This window comes from Lichenostomus cassidix, chromosome 8 (genome assembly GCF_008360975.1).
Source record: "Lichenostomus cassidix isolate B80296 chromosome 8, HeHo_3.0, whole genome shotgun sequence".
Lineage (NCBI taxonomy): Eukaryota > Metazoa > Chordata > Aves > Passeriformes > Meliphagidae > Lichenostomus > Lichenostomus cassidix.
Genome location: NC_139489.1, coordinates 1,102,434 through 1,125,360, shown reverse-complemented (window position 1 = coordinate 1,125,360; position 22,927 = coordinate 1,102,434). Strand labels below are relative to the sequence as shown.

Sequence of the window (22,927 nt, the reverse complement as noted above, 5' to 3'; positions counted from 1 at the left end):
TGTGGAAAAACATCCAGAATTCCCTCAGAACAGGAGCCAGAGGAGGTTTTCCCACACTTGAGCTTCCAAGGAGTTGCTCCATCCTTGGGCAATGGGAGGTTCAGATCCAGCTCTGGATCAGGGAGTGAATCCCATTGGACTCTCAGCAGGGAGCTGGGATGGGAATTCTCCCTCTGAAAGCTCAGGGGAATGGGATTGTCCTATTGAGGTGCCCAAAATTCTGAGCCCAGCCTGTATGGGAAACAGGGAATCACCCTGGGATTGGGGTCGAGAGGGTAGGAAAACACCCTGCAGGGTCAGCCAGGCTGGTTGGAATGGGGTGAAGGACAAGTGGAGAGGAAAAGACCAAAAAAAACCAGGAATGTTGTGGAAAACCATCCAGAATTCCTACAGAACAGGAGCCAGAGGAGGTTTTTCCACATTTGAGCTTCCAAGGAGTTGCTCCATCCTTGGGCAGTGTGAGGTTCAATCCAGCTCTGGATCAGGGAGTGAATCCTGTCAGGCTCTCAGCAGGGAGCTGGGGTGGGAATATTCCCTCTGGAAGCTCAGGGGAATGGGATTATCCCACTGAGGTGCCCAAAATTCTGAGGTCAGCCCCGCTGGTCAGTGGCTGTGGTGGCCATGGGGTTTTGGGGGGGTTTGGGGTGCCCAGAGTGAATCAGGAAAGGATTCCAGGGGGGATGGAATTCTTCCAAATGGGATTCCCTTGATGGGAAGCAGCAATTCCCCTGTGAGTGTTGGTGTGTCATGGTTGGACTAACTCATCCCAGACACTTCCCACTGCTCCATCCCGAACCCACCACGCCTGGAATGCTGGATAACGGAATCTGAGTCCTTTTTGGGATTCCCTCTCCTTGGGAAAAGGGTTTATCTCCCAAAGGGTTGCTACTGCCCCTGCCTGAGGAGCATTGGGAATCTCTTCCATCCCAGCATGTGGAGAAATGGCCATTCCCTCACTTTTCCTTAAGAAATGTTGGATGTTCAACTAATCAATGTCCAAAAAAATTTTTAAAAAAAGGAAATCTTTTGGTTCTCTGGTGTGGGAGAATTCCAGAGATGGGGAATGCTGTGGGTGTGGAAATACACCCAGTGGGATCCTGCTGTGGGATATGCTGTGCTCCTGATTCCTCCCTTTAAACTGTGAAATTTTCCTTTCCAGAAGAAAACCAACGGAGCCCCAAATGGATTTTACGCAGAGATCGACTGGGACAGATATGTGAGTGAACCCTGGAGCTTCCCCCATCCAGCAGCATCCCGTGGGAATCCCAAATCCCTGGATTTGGGGTTTTGGGGTGGTGTCAGCTGTGTCCAGACCCGGTTCCATTCCTGCTGGTCACTCAGAATTCCCAGCAATGAGGTGGCTCTGAGGCTCTGTCCTGCCCTGCAGGATGGTGCAGTTTATCCAGAGGAAACCTTGGATTATGGACAAGGATGAAAACCTTGATTTCTGCAGAATTAATCATGGAATTGGAGGTTTCCTTCGCTCTGTGTGGCCCCAGGGGGTTTGGCTGGGCAGGACATCCCTTCCCACGGGAGGAAAGAGCTGCTCCAGCTTTCCAGGAATTCACATTCCTAATTCTTCTGGGTTTTTGTGTTTTGTTCCCTCTCCAGAATTCCCCTGAGCTGGATGAGGAGGGATACAGCATCCGCCCCGAGGAGCCAGGATATATCCTTTGGTTTTGGCTTTGCCTCTTGGGTTACAGCCTGCAACAGGAGCTGGGTTCACAGGCAGGCCACTGGCTCTGTCCATGTCATTATTATTATTTATTATTAATTATTATTATTATTTACACCTTTTTATTTTCGTTTTTAGCTGGCGCTCCACAGATAAAGTGAAATTTTTGAGGGAATTATCTGAGGTGTTGGAGCAGAGGGGGAATTGGGTTGTCTTTGAGTCACTGCTGGGCAATGAGGAGTGGGAAGAGGAGGAGAATCCCATGGAATGCTCCATGGAGAGCAAAATGTCCATGATTATCCTGGGAAAAGAGGCTCAGGGAGGAGTTTGTGGCTCTCTCAGCAAGGAGGGACAGCCAGGCTGTGCTCCCAGGGGACAGGGACAGGAGAGGGGAAGGTCTAGCATTCCAGGTTGGATATCAGGGGAAATTCCTTCCTGGAAAGGGTGGTGAGGCACTGGAAGGAGCTGCCCAGGGCAGTGCTCAGTCCCCATTCCTGGAGGGATTTCAATCCCTGTGGATGTGACCCTTGGGGACACAGAGCACTGCTGGGGATGGTTGCACCCAACCCTCTCACAGACCTTTCCCAACTGAACAACCCCACGGAATCCAGGCATGGATCCAACCCCTGCTGGCTGCCCCAGGCTGGATTTCCCCCTGAGAACACAGGGATATCCCAATTTGGCTGCACAGGGACCGAGCAGCGACAGCCCAGCATTCCCTCCTTCCCTTGCCCATTTAGGATCACCATTTATCCACCACCAAACCCCCCAGGGAGCCTCAGCATTCCCCCGGCGCAGCAGCGACCCTCCTTAACGGCTCCCCACCCACCAAAGGCAAGCACTTCTACTCGTCCAGCGAGTCGGAGGAGGAGGAGGAGGCGCACAAGAAGTTCAACATCAAGATCAAGCCGCTGCAGGCCAAGGACGTGCTGCGCAGCGCCGCCACCGTGGACGAGCTCAAGGCGTCCGTCGGCAACATCGCGCTCTCTCCGTCCCCCGTGGTGAGTTAGCCCTCCTTCCTGCCCTTCCCCAGCTCCTGGAGCACAGGGATTATCCCAAATTTGGGTTTTGGGGTTCCTGTTTTAGGGTTTGGTCAGGAGGGAAGCAGTAATGTGGTTATATCTGAGCAAAACCCTGCATTGAAATGATGGTTCCTGTCTGAAATGTGTTAAAAAATTTCCCTTTTTTGCTCGTAAAGGAGATTGGAGATATGATATTCCACCGTTTAAATAGTAGATATATTAGAGATATATTGATATTATTAAGATATACTGATATTATTCAGATATATTGATTAAGATATATTGGATATGCTATTCCACCATTCATATGGTGGATATATTAAGATATATTGATATTATTAATATGTATTGATATTATTCAGATATATTGATTAGGATACATTGGATATGCTATTCCATCATTTATATGGTGGATATATTAGAGATATATTGATATTATTAAGATATATTGATATTATTCAGATATATTGATTAAGATATATTGGATATGCTATTCCATAATTTATATGGTGGATATATTCAGATATATTGATATTATTAAGATATATTGATTAAGATATATTGGATATGCTATTCCACCATTCATATGGTGGATATATTCAGATATATTCAGATATTATTGATATTATTCAGATATATTGATATTATGAAGATATATTAAGATATATTGGATATACTATTCCACCATTTCTACAGTAAATAAAATATATTCAGAGATATAGGATATGCTATTCCACCATTTCCCCCATTTTTTTCTCATTTTCCCATGAGGAAAAAGGGGAATTTCAATCATTTTCAGTCAAGGGCAATTATCAATCATTGTCATTCAGGACGTAAATCAAGGTCTTGCCCCGATTGCCAGAACAAGGGAAATGTTTGTGGGATTTTGCAGGCTGCTGCAATGGGATTTTAGAGGGATATTTCTCACCCTGGAGGTAAATCCAGATTCCTAGAAGGAAAGGTCATCTCTCCATAGCCCATCCTGGCACAAAACCATCCCTCTCTGCTTGTCCTAAGGCTGGTGGAGATTCCTGTTGGTTCATCCCAACCTGTTCAGCCACGAAAAAATTGGATTTTGGGCTTTCAGGAGGTTTCAGTGTGAGCTTTAGTGACTTCCCAGATGAAGTTTCCCATGATTTATAAATAACCTGGATCTGAAGTGTCAATGACTCTCCAAGCCACAGCGAGGCTGAAATAAAATCAGTGCATTTTATTGCTCCTTTCCAGCCAGGGAGTTGCTGCCTGTTGGCATTCAAGGGTTAAAAATTGCAGTTGGAGGCTTTGGGAAGCACAGAAAAAGTGGGAAAACCCAGCAATTAAAATAACAATAATAATAATAACAATAATAATAATAATAATAACAACAATAAGATAAATAGTAATAGAAACCCAAATTCTCATGGAATGTGCATTTCCCTAAATATGATTTTTGTATTAAAAATTGCAGTTGGAAGCTTTGGAAAGCACAGAAAAAGGGGGGGAAACCCCGACAATTAAAATAACAATAATGACAATAATAATAGTGGTAACAATAATAATAATAACAATAAGAAAAATAGTAGTAGAAATAGAAATAAAAACCCAAATTCTCATGGAATGTGCATTTCCCTAAATATGATTTTTGTATTAAAAATTGCAGTTGGAAGCTTTGGAAAGCACAGAAAAAGGGGGGGAAACCCCGACAATTAAAATAACAATAATGACAATAATAATAGTGGTAACAATAATAATAATAACAATAAGAAAAATAGTAGTAGAAATAGAAATAAAAACCCAAATTCTCATGGAATGTGCATTTCCCTAAATATGATTTTTGTATTAAAAATTGCAGTTGGAAGCTTTGGAAAGCACAGAAAAAGGGGGGGAAACCCTGACAATTAAAATAACAATAATAACAATAATTATAATAACAATAATAATAATAACAAGAAGAAGAAGAAAAATAGTAGTAGAAATAGAACTAGAAACCCAAACTCTCATGCAGTGTGCATTTCCCTAAATACGATTTTTGTCCCCTCTTTTCCATGCTGTTTTTCCTGCCCATATTTGGGGTTTGCTGTTGGTTGGGAAGGGCTGAGGAGGATCCCTGTGTGGGGTGGGCTGTGGGGTTTGGGGCTGCACTGGGACACTGCTGTGCCTTGCAGTGATCCTGGAGCTTCCTTGTGGGGTGGGCTGGGGGAAAAACCCGTGCCAGGCTGGCCAGGAGGGTCGGTGCCAGGCTGGCCAGGAGGATCCGTGCCAGGCTGGCCAGGAGGATCCGTGCCAGGCTGGCCAGGAGGATCCGTGCCAGGCTGGCCAGGAGGGTCGGTGCCAGGCTAGCCAGGAGGGTCCCTGCCAGGCTGGCCAGGAGGATCCGTGCCAGGCTAGCCAGGAGGGTCCGTGCCAGGCTGGCCAGGAGGGTCCGTGCCAGGCTGGCCAGGAGGATCCCTGCCAGGCTGGCCAGGAGGATCCCTGCCAGGCTGGCTAGGAGGATCCGTGCCGCCTGTGCTCCTGGGCATCCCAAATGCAGAGCCAACGGGAGCAGATGGGCAGAGCCCCAGCCAGGGAAGCTCCAGAGCCCCGGGCAGGAGCTGCTGGCAGCCACAGCAACTCCAGGTTTTCCTGCCAGCTCCTTGCCCTTCTCCTGGGCTTTTCTCTCCAAAGGCAGCTGCAGATCTGCTCTGACACCACAGCCCTGTGGGAAGGGAGCAGTGGGGTTGGGAGATCAGAAATCCCATGGATTGGGTTGGGAGGGACTTTAAAATCCATCCAGTGCCACCCCAGCCATGGCAGGGACATCTCCCACTGTCCCAGGCTGCTCAACCCTGTCCAGCTTGGCCTGGGACATTCCAGAGATCCAGGGACAGCCACAGCTTCTCTGGGAATTCCATCCCAGGTGCTGTCCATGGTCACTGCCCTTCCCAACCCTCCAGACTGGGAGTTGTGGTGCTTTCAGTGGGAATGGAGCAGACTGGGAATGGCCAGCGGGGTCTGGAATGATAAAACTACAGAATTCTTCCCATGAGATGCCTCAGGCACAATTTCTCCATTTCCAAGTGCTCCCTGTCCCTGCAGTGTCCCTGGAATGATAAAACAATGGAATTCTTTCCATGATAAAACGATGGAATTCTTCCCATGAGCTGGCTCAGGCACAATTTCCCCATTTCCAAGTGCTCCCTGTCCCTGCAGTGTCCCCGTGGATGGAGCTCTCCTGTCCCTCTGTTTTGCTGTGTCTCCAACCTTTATAAAAAAATCCCTCACCTTCTCATTCTCTTTTTTTTTCTCTCTCTCTCTGCCTTCTTTTAGAGGAAAAGTCCGGTAAGAAACACCATTTTTATCTCCTGGAATATTTTTCCCGCAGCCTTGTCCTGTCTCTAGAGCTGAAATGTCCAAAGCAAATAGCAAATCCTGCCCTTCCAGAGGGAAGTTTAATTTCCTTTGTTGCTGACTTAGAGCATTTTAAAATAGAATATTTAAAAATAGAGCTGGGCTTGGCTTTGAATGTGCTTTGGGGATGTGGTTTGGGTCCAAGAGGTTGGGGTGAGGTGTGGAAAAGCTCGATTTTTCCCTGGATTTTGGCACATTTGAAGGTAGGAGAAAAACCCTTCTGTGGTGCCACTGGGGTTTCTCCAGGAGAACTCAGCTTCCCATGGGGAAATCCCCCATTTCCCGGGATTTGGGGTCCCCTGGGGTCTCTGCCAGGGTGGCCCACGAGGCGTGGTGGCTGTTGGGGACCGTGGGGTGCTGACCTGTCACTCTCTGACCAGGTGTCTCTTCTCTCCCCTCTCGCTGACCGCAGCGGCGCAGCCCGGTAAGGATTGGGATTGGGAATGGGAATGGGATTGGGAATGGGGTCAGGGAGGGATCCCCGTCCCTGGCAGGGCTCTGTCCCCAGCCCTGCAGGGATTCAAAGCCCTGAGGATGTGGATAACCCCCAAGGCAGAGCTGCCAGCAGCGTCTCTGGGTGGTTCAGAACCCTCTTGGGTGGGATTTCTGCTCCCTGCATTCTGCCCCCTGGATTTCAGCCACATCCCATAAATGCCACCCCAAACAACTGCCACCCCTGCTGGCCTGCTTTGCCCCTGAGGTGACAACTGCCACTCACCCATGTCCCCATGCATGCCACTCATTCCTGTGTTTTTCCTTCCAGGGGACGATTAAAAGGAATTTATCCAGTAAGTATCTCCTGCAGCCTGGAAAATATAAATTATTGCAGTGGGTGAGGGAAAACTTTTTCCCCCACTTTTGGAAAGCAGGGAGGGGGAAAAGACTGACTTAAATTTGGGTTAAAGTGGTCCTGGAAGAACTGGTGGCATCCTAAATTTTCCTTGGAAGAGGAAATGGGCCATGCTGGGGTTACCTGCAGCAGTGCAGCTCCCTGGCTCTGTTCTCTCTGGAAATAAATAGGAATTAAAAGCAGATTTATTTTTTTTTCCAGGTGGGTGGGTGGGACGTGTGCCATGCTGGTGGCACTCAGGGTGGGAGCACGGGGTCAGGGTGGCACAGGGGGACACTCTGGGGTGGGAATGACTCTCATCCCAGGTCTGTCCCATCCCAGGTGAGGAGATCACGAGGCCTCGGCGCTCCACGCCCACGCCAGACCCTGCCAGGTCAGTGCAGAGCCCTTTGGGATTGATTATCCAATGTTCAGGCATCTCATCCCAGTGGGGGTTTGGACATTCCCATGGACTGGGCTTGATGGGAAACCCAAGGGATAATTGGGATAATTTGGGGAGGAATTGTTCCCTGGGAGGGTTTGAGGCCCTGGAATGGAATTCCCAGAGAAGCTGTGGCTGCCCCTGGATCCCTGGAAACGCCCAAGACCACGTTGGAGCAGCCTGGGACAGCAGAAGGTGTCCCTGCCATGGCAGAGGTGGCACTGGATGGGATTTAAATCCCTCCCAACCCAACCATCCCGTGATTTTGGCAGGGCTGATGGCGGTTGGGATGCACAATGTCCATCCCTCCTCTCCCCCAAAGCACCAAGGACATTCCCTGCTGGAAGCCACCTTGATCCTCATCCCTATGGAGAGCTGGCCAACCTTGGGGGATGGATTGATTTAGGACAGCAAACCTGCGAGTTTTTATGGAACAAAGCCAAATCTCCCTGGGAATGTGCCCTGTGTGGCTGCAGGGCTTGACTCGAGGTGTGATGGACCTGAGCAGAGTCCAGATCTCCAGTATTTATTTTTTAATCCTTTTCCATGTCTTTTTTACTAATTTTGAAATGATTTGAACTGTCCCACAGCTGCTGTGGCACCACAGGGTTGGCACCATGATGGCAAAGTCCTACCACTCTCCTTTCCCTTTTTCCCACCTGGAATGCTGTGTTTGGCCAGGTCCTTGTTGCTCTGGAATATAAAATTCCTGGAAATATTTGTGTTTGCCTCAAAGGCGGGGTTAGAGCACAGAAATGGCCTCGTGGCTGCTCTGCTCAGAGCTCTGCTCTGCTCTTGTCTCTTTTCTCACAGCAAGAAAAGCGGGGAAGACCCGGCGGCGCTGGCTCCGCTCTTCGGGCCGCCGCTGGAGTCAGCGTTCGAGGAGCAGAAGTTGGATGGTGAGTCTGGGGACAGCGGTGGGTTTGGGATCAATGATGGGTTTGGGGACAATGATAAGTTTGGGGACAGCAGTGGGTTTGGGATCAATGATGGGTTTGGGGACAATGATAAGTTTGGGGACAGCGGTGGGTTTGGGATCAATGATGAGTTTGGGAACAATGGTGGGTTTGGGGACATGGTGAGCGGGTTTGGGATCAGTGATGAGTTTGAGATCAATGGTGGGTTTGGGATCAATGATAAGTTTGTGGACAGCAGTGGGTTTGGGATCAGTGATGAGTTTGGGGATGATGGTGGGTGAGTTTGGGATCCATGATGAGTTTGGGGATGATGATGAGTTAGGGATCAATGATGACTTTGGGGACAATGCTGGGTGAGTTTGGGATCAACGATGAGTTTGGGGACAGCGGTGGCTTTGGGATCAGTGATGACTCTGGGATCAGTGATGACTTTGGGGATGATAGTGGGTGAGTTTGGGGATCACTGATAAATTTGGGATCAATGGTGAGTTTGGGGATGATGGTGGATGAATTTGGGATCAATTATGAATTTGAGATCAGTGATGACTTTGCGGATGATGGTGAGTGACTTTGGGATCAATGATGAGTTTTGGGATCCATTATAAGTTTAGGGATGATGGTGAGTGAGTTTGGGATCAGTGATAGGTTTGGGGATCAATTATGAGTTTGAGGATCAATGAGCAATGAGTTTGGGGACAATGGTGGGTGACTCTGGGATCAACGATGATTTTGGGATCAACGATGACTTTGGGGATGATGGTGGCATCTCCTGGCAGGGACACAGAAATGCTCCCCATCCCCAGGCAGTGCTGAGTCCCCATCCCTGCAGGGTGTCAAATCCCAGTGGCTGTGGCACTTGGGGACAAGGTTGGGCTGGATTTGCAGTGCTGGGGGATGATTGGACTCGATGGGCTCAGAGGGATTTCCAAGCGGAACAATTCCATGATTCCATGATTCCCAGCCCTCCTGAGGGAGCAGGAAGGAGCCACAGCAGGGTTGAAGGACAGGTGACCTCGTTCCTGACGGGGTTAATTCGGGCTGGATGGAAACAGAGCTTAAGTCAATTAGTTAATTACGAGGTCTGGGCCAGGTCCTGGCAGGGAACAGCTCAAGAATATCAAAACTCTGCACTTTCCAATCAAAGCATCCCCCTGGAGCAGGGAGGGTTTAACTCCATCTGGGATTCTGGATGCTGCTGTGGGACAGGGAAAATGGAAATTCTTTTATGGAGATGGCATTTCCTAGGAATTTTGTAATTCCTGTAACATAGAGACACTTTGCTTCCCTCCAAACCTGGCTTTTCCCAGCTTTTCCAAAGCACAGGAATCTTGCAAAAGTTGTTTTCCCAAAAAAAATCCCATTCACCCCTTGGAGCTGGCTGTTCCTGGAGAACTCTGCCTCCAATCTCTCTTCCTCCTGGAGCTTCAGGGAGCTCAGGGAATGGTCACTGCCCCTGTAGCCTCGTTATGTCCTGTCATTAACGACTCTGGTTAATTCTTTTAATCAAAGCAAAGTTTCCATGCAGTTCTCTGCACAAAAAATCCAAAAAATTTAAATTACACATAAAAATATCATTTTTTTCCCCCTACAATCCCCGTGAATTTAATTGTATCTTTTCATGGTAATACCTGATGGGGTTTTTTTTGGGTTTTTTTTGCATATCCTAAAATTCCAGACCATTTTTGCCCTCAATACAACATTTTCCTTCCCACAATAACCCTCCAAACCCATCCCTGGCATTGTTTTGTTTGTCAAACAGCATAAGTGTCAAACTAATTGCACGTCCTGCTTCCAAATCAGACAAGCTTTTAATTATCCACCCTTACAGAAGCCCCTGTCTTTAATTAATGAGGTTTCTGTCACTGTCTGGTCCCTCTTTTCCCAGAGCCTCACCGTCTCATCCATGTGTTTGGGTGTTTGGAAGAAAATATTTGGTTTTCTCACTGCTTTAAAACGTTTCTTTTTGATTTTTTCAGCTGCTCTGGACCAGCCTGAGATCTGGGGGTCAGTCCAGCCCAGCAACACTAATGTAGAATCCCCAAAACTTCCAAGACCTTTTCCAACTGGAAGTAAGTTAACATAAAAATAAATTAATCCACACAGAGGTTGTGTCAAAGATTTGAAGTTTTCCTCGTCCAAAAGGATGTGGAGTTGTTTTAATATTTAATTTTAATATATAATTCCATAATATTTTAAATTACAGGGGTTTTGCCACTTGGTTTGGCCTGGGTTACAGCGCTGTGGGGTGGAGGAGGGATTGGGATTGGTGAGGAATGGTGGATGGGATGGGATGGGATGGGATTGATCCTGATCCTGATCCTGCCTGTTCATGCCGGGGTGATTTGCCTGGAAAAGTTGGAAGCACCAGTTCTTCCAGGCTCACATCAGGAAGAGCAGCAAACCCCCGAATTTCTGATTTTTATTGCAGCTTCCCCTCCGCCTGGGGCAGCTGGGGAACCATTTCCTTGGCAGAAATGCCCCTGCAAAGCCGCGCTGCTTAATTAGGCGCTGTTAATTAGCCCCAGCATTCCCTCTCCCCGTGCCCATCCCGGATCCACGTGGGATGGGCGCAGGAGGAAGGTGGAGGCAGCTCTGTGCCTCGGAGGCTCCAGGTTTAATTAAAATGCTAATTTCGGGGGTTGGAACATCAGCGCGGGGCTGAGATTTAAAAACGGGGAGGGGAAAGAATTCCATCGAACCCAACAGAAATGGTTTCCCAGTGCCAGAGGGCAGGGATGGGTGGATGGATGGATGGATGGATGGATGGATGGATAGATATCGGGAGGGAATTATTCCCTGGGAGGGTGGGGAGGGATGGAATTCCCAGAGAAGCTGTGCTGCCCCTGATCCCTGGAATGTCCAAGGCCAGGCTGGACAGCACTGGGAGCTCATCCCTGCTCTGTCCCCTTCCCCAGCAATCCCATCCCACATTCCCTGGGATGCTCCGTGTTCTCCAGCTGACTTTTCCCCTCTGCTCTCTCCGCAGCCCCGCCGCCGCTGCCCCCGAAGAACATCCCGGCCACCCCGCCGCGCACCGGCTCCCCGCTGCCCCTGGCCATAGGTAACACCCCTGTCACCCCCAGCCCCAGCCCCGGGGTGGCACCGAGGGGACAGAGCCCTGTGGGTGTGCTCTGGGCACGCCTTTGCTCCCTGTGCAGCCTCTTCCCTCCGCAGGTGTAGAATTGCAGCCCTCAGAGCCCATCCAGCTCCATCCCTGCTCCAAGCAGGGACACCTCCCACCATCCCAGGTGCTCCAAGCCCTGTCCAGCCTGGCCTGGGACACTGCCAGGGGTGGAGGGAGGATGCAGTTTGTTGTTGTTTCAGGGGTGATGCTGTAGAAGCATCACAGAGATATTTTTGGCTCCAAGGTTGGTCTCACCCTGGTGACATTAATGTTCTTTACACCATCCCTGCCTTCGGGATCAGTCCCTCTGGGAATGAAGGGCAAGATTAGCTTCGATATCCTGCTCAAAATTGGGATTTATTCCCGATTCCAGAGCCCTGCTCCTGCCGTGGAAATAACACATTATTTCCTGTGCTGAGGAAATACTGGGATGTGTGGGATCTGCTCCTGCACTCCCTGCCCCCCAAATTCCCCCTGAAAAGCAGGAAAAGCCCCCTGGCACTGCAGCCTGGGGCGGGGAAGGGAGAATGGAAATGTGCTGGGAAAGAAGGACAGCCTGAGGGCAGGGATGGAAAGGTGTTGGATGCAGCCAGAGGTGCTTCCAAGCATATAATTCATGGTGCTGCCCGATGGCAAAGCAGGATGTGAGCAGGGCAGGCAGAGCCTGGCCTTGGGGACAGACAGAGCCCCTCGGGATGGAACTCCTGGGCCACGAAGGACTGCCCTGCTCTGGCCTCTCTGCTCCGCCCACCACCATCCCACTGGTGCTCCCAACTCCCGATTTTCCCATCTTTGGGAGCAGCCAGGCTGGCAGTGTCCATCTCCATCCATTGATCCATTCCCGGGAGCAAATGCCGGATCATTTGCTGGGCTGTGCCTCGTGTGTTTGTAAAGCAAGTGGCTAAAGTGTCTGTTTTTGTCTGATTTTTGCAAAATCCCGTTTAATCCCCTGCACCCTACATGTAGAACTGTGGATTGGCTCCCCAAATGCAGGAGCAGGGATGGGGTGATGCTGCCCCGAGGATCCCAGAGGGCATCTAGTGCTAGGATCTCCCTTTTCTGGATGTGAAATGCTTGGCTGGTGGATCTGTGGTGGTTCTGGAGTCAGGTGGGAATGTTGGTGTGTGGTGGCTCAGCGTGCAGAGCCTGGAAATCCCAATCTGTGTCCCGAAATCCCGACCTGTTCCTGCTTGTGGCTGGAATACATTCCCTGTGCTGCATGCCCAGACTCCAGCAGTGTCCGACAAGCATGTTTAAATATATATATTTATACCTGAGTGTTTATAAATATATATAGAGTGGGGCGTGCCAGAGTGCTGAGAGCACACCTTTGAGATCTGCTGATAACTCAGAGTGCTGAGAAGGAGCTGATGTGCTTCAGAGGACAAAAAAAGGCTGTGAATTGGAGGGGATTTGGGACTTTGTGAGTGTGGCTCGTGGTGCATGCTTCGGATCCCGCGGGATTCATTCCATGTCGCACGTGGCTGCGGTAGAAACCTTCTCGCCCATGAATTATATCCATTTCAATAGGAAAAGGTGTTGGTAGAGCATCTCCCGTAGCGCTAGAGCCCGTAGAGAATAGCGCAGCCCTCGCTCAATGCTCGGTGTAAAATAAACCTCCTCTGACCGCAGGAGGGGACCAGGCAGCAGCAGAGCCCAAACGGGACAAACTCCCGTCCATCAATGACTTGGACAGCATTTTTGGCCCCGTGCCGTCCCCCAAATCTGCTGCTGCCACCGCGGAAGACAAGTGGGTCAATTTTTCCGATCAGTCCCCGGAGAACGCGCCTCCCGAGCTGTCGCCCCCCCGGGACAAAGCGCCGTCCCCGCCGGTGGCCGCGGGCAGCCCGGCCGGCAGCGCCCCGGCGGCGGCAGAGCATCCCCGCCCGCTGCCCTCGCCGCTGCAGCTGGAAGACGCTCCCAAGAAGCTTCCCGAGCTTAAGGACGATGCCGCCGAGCCGGTCGCCTCTCCCAAAGATTTCGGGCCGGGCCAAAGAGCCACCCCGCCGCCCCCTCCGCCGCCCACCTACCGCGCGGTGGTGTCATCGCCCGGACCGGGCGCCAGCACGGGAAGCGCCAGCGGTACGTGCTGTGACCTCGGGTGTGCTTCGCTGTGGCCGTGGTGACAGCGCCGTCCCCTCCCGCCTGGCTGTGCCGGCCGTGCTGCCGCGTCCGGCGTGTGTCCTGCGCCTCCTGTGTCCTTCCCCGCTCCTCGCTGTGCTCCCGCCGCGCTCAGAGCTTTTCCCAAAGCTCCCGGGAGCTTCCCTTCCCTCCCTGAAACTGGGCACGGGGTGGTTGTTGTCGTTGTCGTTGTCGCTGCGGGTTTGTTCTCGGTGGGAATAGAAGCAGAAATGGTTTGGGGGAATCACCTGAGCGAGGCGAGGCTCCAGGGTTTTTTTTAAAATCACATCCTCTTAATAATTCACGACATTTCACGATAATTCACGGTAATTCACAGGTCTGAGTGGTTCTCGGTCCTTCCCGGCTCGGAAAGGGTGTGGATGCTCAGCCGGGGATGGGAAATGTGTTCTGGGGTGAGCCTGTCCCCTGGGAGAACCTGCTCGCTCTGCCTGCCTTCACCTGCTTAATTATGGATGTTCATTAAGGCAAACGAGCTGGGCGAGGCTCGGGTTCCTCACCCTCCCTGCCCGCTCAGCCCCTCAGCTCCCATCCTGCATCCACCCGAAGGGATTTTGGAGGGAATTACACCCTCGGGGTGCTGAGGGGTGGGTGGGAGTTCAGCCCCCCAGCTCCGTGTCCAACCCCTGTCCCCTCCCGCCGGGAGCTGGGCACTTGTGTCACCGTGCAGGGGGTTTGTCACCTCCCCCGAGCGTGGCTGGTGTGCTGTGAGTGTGGCTTTGCTTCAGTGCTGGTGGCTTTTCTGTGCTCAATCCGTGGGGTTTTGGGGGGCTTGGGGGCTGCAGCGTCCAGCTGGTGGCTCTGCTGGAGCTGGGATTTCTCCAGGAGCTTCCAGGAGCACCAGGATTGATCCTGCTCTGCTCTGCAGCCCATTCCCAGCTGAGAACAGGGTGGAGATGTGGGGAGGGATGGAGGGAGAATCCCTGCTCAGCCTGTCCTGGAATATCCACATCCCTTCTACAGGAATTCTTCCTGGCTCAGGCTGGACAGCTTTACACCCCACTGCACCTCAGCCCCCCAGTGCTGCACACTGGGAAATGACAGTGTGGACACAACCACCCAAAAATGATGCAAATCCTCCAAAATCTGCATCCCAGGGCAGCTGATCAGGCTCTGGGACACAGCTCCAGCACCTCTCCCACTCCTTCCACCTTCCCAAGGGCAGGTTTGGGTGCTGTGGAGCAGAGCTGTCCCAGGCTGCTCTCCTGCCCTCACATCCCACGGGATGCTGGGCTGGGATGTCACCAGGGCAGGGCTGGGGACGATGGCAGGGTTGGGTTGGAAGGGATCTCAAAACTCATCTTGTTCCAAGCCCAGCATTCCAGCAGATTTCTGATTCCATGCTGGTTTTCACATGCTGCCACAGCTCCTGCTTGTTGGAAATACCCATTTCCTGGATGGAAGCCACCACCTGGCCAGGCTTTGGTGGCTACCTGGTGGCCACAGAACGCTCCATCCTATGACACTCAGTGCTGCAAGGCTACTGTCCCTGAATCTTCACTAGTTTGTCAGGCTTTTATTGGGATAAGGAAGGAAAAACTCAAACTTTGGTTCCCAAATCAGGCTTTTAAATAAAAGTGGCTTGAATTTTGGAGTTGTGCAAAGGAATGACTGGAATTTACTCCCTTTAAGCCAAGTCCTCTCTTGCCTGAGCCTGCTCTCCTTCACCTCTTGTTGTTTCTGTAAATCCAACTTTATTCTATAGATTCAGATTTCCTTCATGTGGGTGTCACCCAAAACAATTCGGAAATTATTCTCTTGTAAGTGGGAAAATCATTAAATCATCATCTCATCACTCTGAGCCAAGCACGGAGCTGCAGAGCTCCATGGAAGTTGGTGACAAACACTGGGTCACTTGTCCTGGCAATGGGGACTTGAATTCCCTCCCAGCCTGAGCCAAGCACGGAGCTGCTGAGCTCCATGGAAGTTCATGGCAAACACTGGGGCAGTTGTCCTGGGAATGGGAATTCCCTCCCATTCCTGCTGTCCTTCACGTCCTGGTGTCACCTCTGTCCTCAAACACAGCTCCGGTTGTCACTGGACTTCTAGAAGGAAGGAATTTCTGGGTGTGGAGTGAAGCTCTCTCCTGGATATCCTGGGAAGCTTCTATTTGATCCCAAAAATCTCCTCTGCACAGGGTCAGGGACCATGTGAACCCCAAGATCAGCACCCCCTGTTCCAGGATCTCCCAGGATGTGTTACAAACCCTACAACCTTCCTCTCCCACCCTTTCCCTTCTCTGGTGGGACGAAGTTTTTCCCCTGAGAGGAGAATCCCTAATTCCCAGTTCATCAGTCATCATCCTCCTCCCGCCCAGGTTTTTTGGGAAAGCTCTCAGACTCCTCTGATAACTATTTTTCCGAGGGATCCAGGCGTGGAGAAGTCGCTGGCAGGAATCCTCGGGCATCAGCAATCCTGGGATGCTCTGTGCAAACAGGGCTGTGCTTCGGGGCTCTGGGGTGGCACTATGGGGTCACAGCCTGCAGGACACTCACAGCTCCTGTTCCTTGCAGGTTCCTCGTCCCCAGCTCGCCCCGGAACGCCGCTGGCCACGTGTGGCACACCTCCTCCGCCACCCCCCCGGCCCCCCTCCCGGCCCAAGCTGCCCCCCGGCAAACCTCCCGTCAGCGATGTGGTACGTGGGCAGGGATGGGGGGATGCCAGGGGTGGGGGTGACATTCCCGGTCTGGAATGAGACAACGGGCGGAGAAAATGGTGGGTGGGGCTCTTCTGGAATTGACTCTCTGGGGTGAATTCCAGGAGGGAAGGGCTGTGCCCACCTCTGCTCTGCCAGCCGTGGGCTAACCACGGAATGGGGGAGGTGGGAATGGCTCCAGGGAAGGGTTTGGGCAGAGCAGAGCAGATCCAGCCATCCCACGAATGGTGCCTGGCTCGGGGAGGGATTTCTGACCCCAGCTGGGCTGTGATGTCCTGTCCTGTCCCATCCTGCCACCCCAGGCTGCCCCAGGTAAGCTGTGAGGCTTTTAGGGTCGATGGTGTGAGTGTAAAATGATCCCCAAAGGATCCTGAGGAGCTGCTGAGCTGCTGCCCGGTGAGCTGGCACACGGTGGGCACTGCTCCCTGCCCATCCCATCCATCCCACCGCCCTGGAGATGCCATCCCCAGTGGGATAGCTGGGAATTTCAAACCCCCACACCATGCTGGGATAATCAGCTTTCCCAGCTCCCAGCTAAAATGCCATTGCTCCTAACAGAACTCAAGCCATTCCAATTTCCTCCTGGGACACCAGAGGAGCAAACAGGAGGTCCTGACAGTCCAGCAAAAGCTTTGTTTGTTCGATGCAAACGTTTCGGTGCAGATTTTCTTTGACGTTGTGCTATTTTATGTTTCTCTCCAGTCCAGGCCGTTTAGCCCTCCCATCCACTCCTCCAGCCCTCCTCCGATAGCACCTCTAGCCCGTGCTGAAAGTACTTCTTCCATCTCTTCCACCAACTCCCTGAGCGCAGCCACCACTCCCACCGTCGGTAAACACACACAGCGCTGCTGTGCTTTCACCTTTCCTCTGTCCTCCAAGAACTCCTGAGGCCTTTTCTTGTGCTAGGTCGTTCTTTGGGGTCGGATTGGTTTGTTTTCTTTGGGGTTTTTAAATGCTGAAAGGGGTTTGAGGGGGTGATGGATCAGGAGGGTGATGATGGTAGGGGAGTTTTTCCAAATGTTGTGGGAAGTGGATGTTTGGTGATGGTCAAGGGGATTGTAATATAAAATGTGGTTCTGGGCTGTAAATTGGGGCAAAATAAGCTTTTTTTGCAGGGGATGCTTGTGCCTGGAGGGGAGTGGGGCTGGAAGCCAGACCTTGGGATCCAGGAATATGAAAGCTCTTGGAATGTCTTAAATTCCCCCTAAAGCAGTAACAGGAAAAGGGGTCTAGGAAAAGACTCTCCCAAGCCATTGCTTTGGCATGTCCTAGACCAGAACAAAGTGCCACAGCCTCCTTTTGGAGGAACGTCCTGAAAATGTGGGGTTTGCCAAAACCCTGGGGCTGAGACAAGGAGTGGGGATCGAGTCTGGCTGGCAGCTCCCAGCTCCAGGCGCTGGGTCCCCCCACGCCTCCCTCCTCCATCCCTCTGTCCCTCCCTGTCCCCTCTGTCCCTGCTGCCGGCGCTCCCCCATCCCTGCCACCCCCCGGCTGCCACCCCCGGCCCCTCGCTCCCTGCAGCTCCATCTTCCCCCAAAACCACCTCCCTCCTTTGTCTTTTCTTCCCAACCCCCTGGAAAACCCAGCCTGGCGGGAGTTCCCCGTGTTTATCACTGTGACGAGCGGTGGCATCGCCACCAACCCGCCCTGTGGCGGCTGGCAGTGCTGCTGCCGGCGCTGTCCCCGCGGTGTGGTGGCACTGAGCCCTCCCCGGGCTTTGCTGGAGTCTGACTGCGTCTCCATGCTGGTGTCGCTTCGCTCTCAGGTGCTGAGGGTGCTCTGCTCTGTTCCGCCTGTTGGTCACTGTCACAGCACCTTGCTGGGGAAAATGTCACCTGGAGCGAGGGGCAGCCAGCCCTGAGTGTCCCCTGTGCCGCAGGGCAGCGCTGGTGGCACTGGCAGGCGCTTTGCCCGGTGTCTGAAGGCAGGGACTGTGGTTTTGGTGGAGGGGACAGCCAGGCTGAGGACAGGGACAGTGCCAGGGGCTGCAGGAGGATGGGAAGGGCGAGGGGAGCAGGCTGAGGGCTGCTGGTGCCACCTGAGCTCCCTCTCAGATTATTTTATTTTTCTCATATATTTTTGGGAGCGGAAGTTTGCTGTTTTAATGACCTCCCCGTGCTGAGCAGAGGGGATGATGTTGCTGTGGGGGTGAAAAGCTGTGCCCACTGACCCCAGAAATTCCCACCCCATCCATGGGGGCTTTCCTTGCAGGAGAGCTGGAATCAGGGCTCTGGGGTCACCCCTGGGCTGGGGAGCTCCAAATGGGGCAGCCAGCAGGAACATCCCAGATTCTGCAGGGAGCTGCACTTCCAGCTCCATGCACAGATGATGCTGAGCTGGATGGACCCACAGGATCATTGATCCAACTCCTGCCCTGCACAGACACCCAACAATGCCACCCTGGGCATCCCTGGCAGCTCTGGCAGCCTCAGGCTGTGCCCATTCCCTGGGGAGCCTGGCAGTGCCCAGCACCCTCTGGGGGAAGAGCCTTTCTGCTGGCATCTGCCCTAAACCTCGGGAAAAGCTCATGGGGGCCAGGCAGGGACAGACAGGGTTTGGGGTCTGCACTGGGAAAGCATCTCCTTGTCCCCACCAAGGCAAGGCCGGCACTGTGCAGGGTGAGCATCCAGGAAAACCCACAGCAGGGCAATTCCAGTTCCTGACAGAGGAAAAGCTGGGCTGGGAGGTGTGCAGGGATGGGCAGGTCTGGGGTCAAGGAGCACTGCAGGTCCCGGGGCGCTGGGACACCCCAACCGGGCTGGGGCTGCGGTCTGTCTCACCACATTCCCATCTCCCGTTCCCCACGGCAAAGTCCGGCGGAGTTTGCCCGGGAGCACGGGAAGGGCTGCTCCATCTCCGTGTCCTCCGTGCTGCTCTGGTGTGCTTTCCTCGTTGGCTGCATGTCAGTCGGGAGAATTCCCGGCAAAGCAAGGAGCTGTCTGACTCCCGTGTCGGTTCCCCTCCCGTCATTTCTCTGTCTCTCCGTTGATACGAGTGCGCTGCTTGGTTTCACTTGGGAATCCATGTTTTCATTCTTTTTTGTGTTCTTTTTTTTCCTTCCTTTCTTCCTTTCTTTCTTTCTTCCTTTCCTTTGCGTTTCTTCTGCTTGTGTTATCAGAGGATGATGCTTTTATTGACAAACTGCCCGCGTTTGACAGGCGCCCTGAAGCGCCGGCAGGTACTGTACTGAGCAGGGAACTTTTCCGAGCAATCCGCCTTGGGAGCGGCAACCCACCGCTCGCAGCACCTTGCATGACAGTTTCTCAGCGACTCAAAGGACTTGGAGGTGGAAGGTTGGCACCTCCCGAATTCCGAAAGGTTCATTTAACAGCTCCACAAGCTGTTCCACATCCACCCCCCACCTCACCTTCCCCCCCGCGCCCATCCCGAGTTATTCCAGCGTGGTGGCTTTGGAGGCGGCGGGAGTGCAGGGAGCTGGTCGCGATGGGAAAGGGAAGATTCCGGCTAGGATCTGCTGCTCTGTGTGCGTGTGTCTGGTTCTCTGCAAGTGTCGTGTCCTGAAACGCGAGAGCAAACAGCCACGTCTCACTGTCACTGCGTTGTCACCGCGGGGTGGATGCGGAGCGGTATCCCGCCGGGGCTGCTGCCGGAGGCGGCGCTGAGGAGTGTCTGCCCGGCTCCGCGCAGGTAGAACACTGACGGAGTGCATGAGCCGACAAGCCTCTTCTACTGTAGCCAAAAAAAAAAAAGCGAGACAACCCCTCCGAGCTCCTCACCCAGCGGGCAAAACGACTCTTCCATCTGGGCTTCCATAGCTTTGCTTCCCGCTTTGTGTCCCAAGCCGGCGGCCGGGTGTAACGCCCCTGTCCCTGCACGTGTGACAGCCCTGCAGCGCCTCGCCCCCTCCCCGTAGCGACATTAATGACCTGCTCTGTGACTCACACTGTGTCCTTCTCTCTCCCTCTCCTTAACCTTTCCCATCCCGCTTCAACTCCTGGCCATACAGAGAATGAACAGCCTTCCCTCGTTTGGTTTGACAGAGGAAAGTTTTATTTGACTTTCGAAGGTAAGTAGTGCCAAGCACAGCCGGTAACCACTCGCTCCCCTCGCTCTCGCTCTCTCGCTCCCGGGGTTCCCTTCCGAGGCTCCATCCAATCCAGCTTTCCAGGCTCCATCCAATCCAGCTTCCCGTGCGGGATGCTGTGGCGACTTAGATGACATCGCCAGCCCGGCCGGAATCGTTTTGATTTGATTTGTGCCGTTTGTCCCACGCTGATCTCTTTTTCCTCGTTGATTTCCTTTTCCAAAAAAGAAAAAAAAAAAATTTAAAAAAATCCGACCCAAACGAACCGCAACCCAAAGGAACATTCCGAATATTCCCAGATGGAGGTGAAAGCCAGGGAGCTGAGCCGCTTGCACTGCCGAGGAACTTGACTCTGTCAACCAGGGCTTCTCCCCGCTGGCCCCGCGAGCTGCCCGGAGCGGGCTGGGTGTGCTGAATTCCAACCCCGAGGGTGTCGGCATCGCCTCCTCCCCACCTCTCATCCCTTTTTCCGGCGGCAGGGACATGGGGAACGCGCTGGCACTGCCAGCACCGCCCCGAACCGCTGCCAGGGTGTGCGGCTTGGCTGCAGGTGCTGGAGGTTTTGGGTCTCTCGTGGATGAGGAAGGTGAAAAGACTTGTTTGGGGGCTGATGGCACCTTGTCCGAGCAGTGTCACATCCCAGAGGGGACAGAGGGTGAGTGGCCAACGCCACTCTGAGAGCCCCAAGGCTTTGGGGGAAGCTGAGACCCACGAGGGGTCGCGGAGGATTTGCTTCCTCCTGGTGCTGTTTTGCTCTTTCCAGCTCAAATCCCTGCGTGGATTTCCTTCCCCAGGTGCTCTGGGAAGAGCTGAGCAGAGCAGGGACTGAGTTATCCCTCAGCACGAATATTCCAGCACCACATTCCCCCTGATCCCACCCCGTGCTTCCTCCTGCTCCTCCCTCGGTGCAGCACCAGCGCTGCACCTCCACCTCTGGGGGTTTGCTTGTGCTTTGGAATATTAACCTCGTACTGGAATTTTCGGGCTTGGTTCTGGTGGTGTGAACGGTCTGGGATTGTCCTGGGAATGTAGGAGTATCCGGGATGATCCCACAGCCCAGGAAGGAGCTGTCTCACTTCCACACGCTGGATTTCCTGATTTCCCTCGAAATATTTAAGCTTTAAAATCAAAAAGATCAACTTCATCCGCAGGGAAGTGAGAGGAGATCTGCTGGGTTTGGCATCTGGAAGTCAGGGCACGGAATGCCAGAAGGCAAATGATGGTTTCTTTCTGGATTTGGGGTTTTTTGGTTTTGTTTTTGGTTTTTTTTGTGCCAAGATCCGTGTGCTCGCAGAACATGGGGCAGTTTGTTCCTGTGTGAAAAGAGATGTGGTGTTGCTCTCGTTCAGAGTCACATTCTGGGATCCCTAGCAACTCCAGAGCTGCATTTTTCACCTTTTGTAGGGAAAAATAAGGCAAATTAAACTGGTCTGCTGCTTCTCGCTGGATCCAAAGATCCATAAAGAGGATTTATTTTTTTATCGCTGTTATTATCAGGTCATTTTCCCAAATCAAATGCTTGTAAAAATAATTTCTGAAGCAGGAGTTGAAAAGGCAGGTTTTGGGTAGAGTTGTGCCACAGCAACTGGATTTGTCTCTCAAGTTTCTGGAAGAAGATTCCAATGCTGAAATAGATTATAATTCTCTTTTTTAGTAAAAACCGTACTGTAAAAATTTATTTTTACACTAAAAAATTCCCTGAAGCCATTGAGAGAAGAATTTACAGATTCACGAGGGAGGAGTGGAGAACCCCAATTCCACCCATATGATTTTTATTCCCAGCTGGATCAGAAATGAGGACGTTTTGGTGCTCAGATGGATTCAGCTGAGCTTGCTCAGGGGATCCATGAGATATTCCTGCATGGATGATTTTTCCTTCTGGAGAATCAAGGAATGTCATGCAGGTGCAAGGAAAAAAGGGGAAAAGGAGAGCTGGGGAATGAGGAGAAAGGTGTGGTGGTGCTGCAGGATCCAGGCAAAACCCAGCTGGAGTTGGTGCGTTTGGGATTTTCCTTTTCCAAGGAATGACAATCCCATTGCCAAACCCTTTCTTGTGCCTTTCCCCTCGAGACGAGCCCAGGGCTGCTCTGCTGGGTGACACCTCTGGTTTTCCCCTCCACAGCCAGACTTTGGGGATGGTTTTGGATCCCCTCTGTGTTTCTGGGTGGATGCAGAAGGAATATCCCACTGCAGGGATGTCGGTTGGGTTTGATGCTCGGAGGGATTATTGCTCTGGGTGGGGAGCAAGGATGTGCTCCCAGTGGTGTCTGTGGAAAGGATTTATAGGAAATATGTTGTCCCATAGTCCTGCATTTCCTCTCTGTCATGGGATTTTGGGGTTTGGTGCCCTGTGGTTTTGGGGAGCTGCCTGTGTCCTTGGCTGGAACCGTGTCTGCTCTCTGGTGGGATGTCCATCAGGGAATCCCCAATGGATAGCCTGGAGTTGTGGCCTCAGGAGCAGGAGAATTAATGATTAATTAATGTGTGTGTGGCAATGGGTCTGGTGTGTGTGGGTGAGACGTTCCAGCTGCCCATCCTGGAGCAGCCAGATCCACTCCCTGAGCATCCTCATCCCTGAGCATCCTCATCCCGGGCTGCAGCTGGAATCACTGATTCCCCTGAGCCTCTTAAGATGCGTGGCTGCATCAATTTTTGACACTTTCAGGCTGCATCAGGCATTGGAAGGGAAAATCCCTCATCTGTGCCTCCAGG

The 22,927-nt window shown here is 52.4% G+C and overlaps 1 protein-coding gene across 1 annotated transcript in view; it reads left to right on the top strand.

Moving 5' to 3' along the window:
• Positions 1 to 22,927, top strand: part of SGIP1 (SH3GL interacting endocytic adaptor 1) — a 50,681-nt gene that overhangs the window by 17,710 nt on the left and 10,044 nt on the right. Inside the window, exons 4-17 of the mRNA XM_085067390.1 lie at positions 1,160 to 1,216; positions 1,612 to 1,666; positions 2,501 to 2,676; positions 5,983 to 5,994; positions 6,476 to 6,487; positions 6,827 to 6,851; positions 7,235 to 7,286; positions 8,148 to 8,233; positions 10,228 to 10,320; positions 11,238 to 11,312; positions 13,008 to 13,457; positions 16,028 to 16,149; positions 16,873 to 16,999; positions 20,138 to 20,197. Of these exons, the coding sequence (XP_084923516.1) occupies positions 1,160 to 1,216; positions 1,612 to 1,666; positions 2,501 to 2,676; positions 5,983 to 5,994; positions 6,476 to 6,487; positions 6,827 to 6,851; positions 7,235 to 7,286; positions 8,148 to 8,233; positions 10,228 to 10,320; positions 11,238 to 11,312; positions 13,008 to 13,457; positions 16,028 to 16,149; positions 16,873 to 16,999; positions 20,138 to 20,197 (1,402 nt within the window). The remainder of the gene's footprint in view (positions 1 to 1,159; positions 1,217 to 1,611; positions 1,667 to 2,500; positions 2,677 to 5,982; positions 5,995 to 6,475; positions 6,488 to 6,826; positions 6,852 to 7,234; positions 7,287 to 8,147; positions 8,234 to 10,227; positions 10,321 to 11,237; positions 11,313 to 13,007; positions 13,458 to 16,027; positions 16,150 to 16,872; positions 17,000 to 20,137; positions 20,198 to 22,927) is intronic.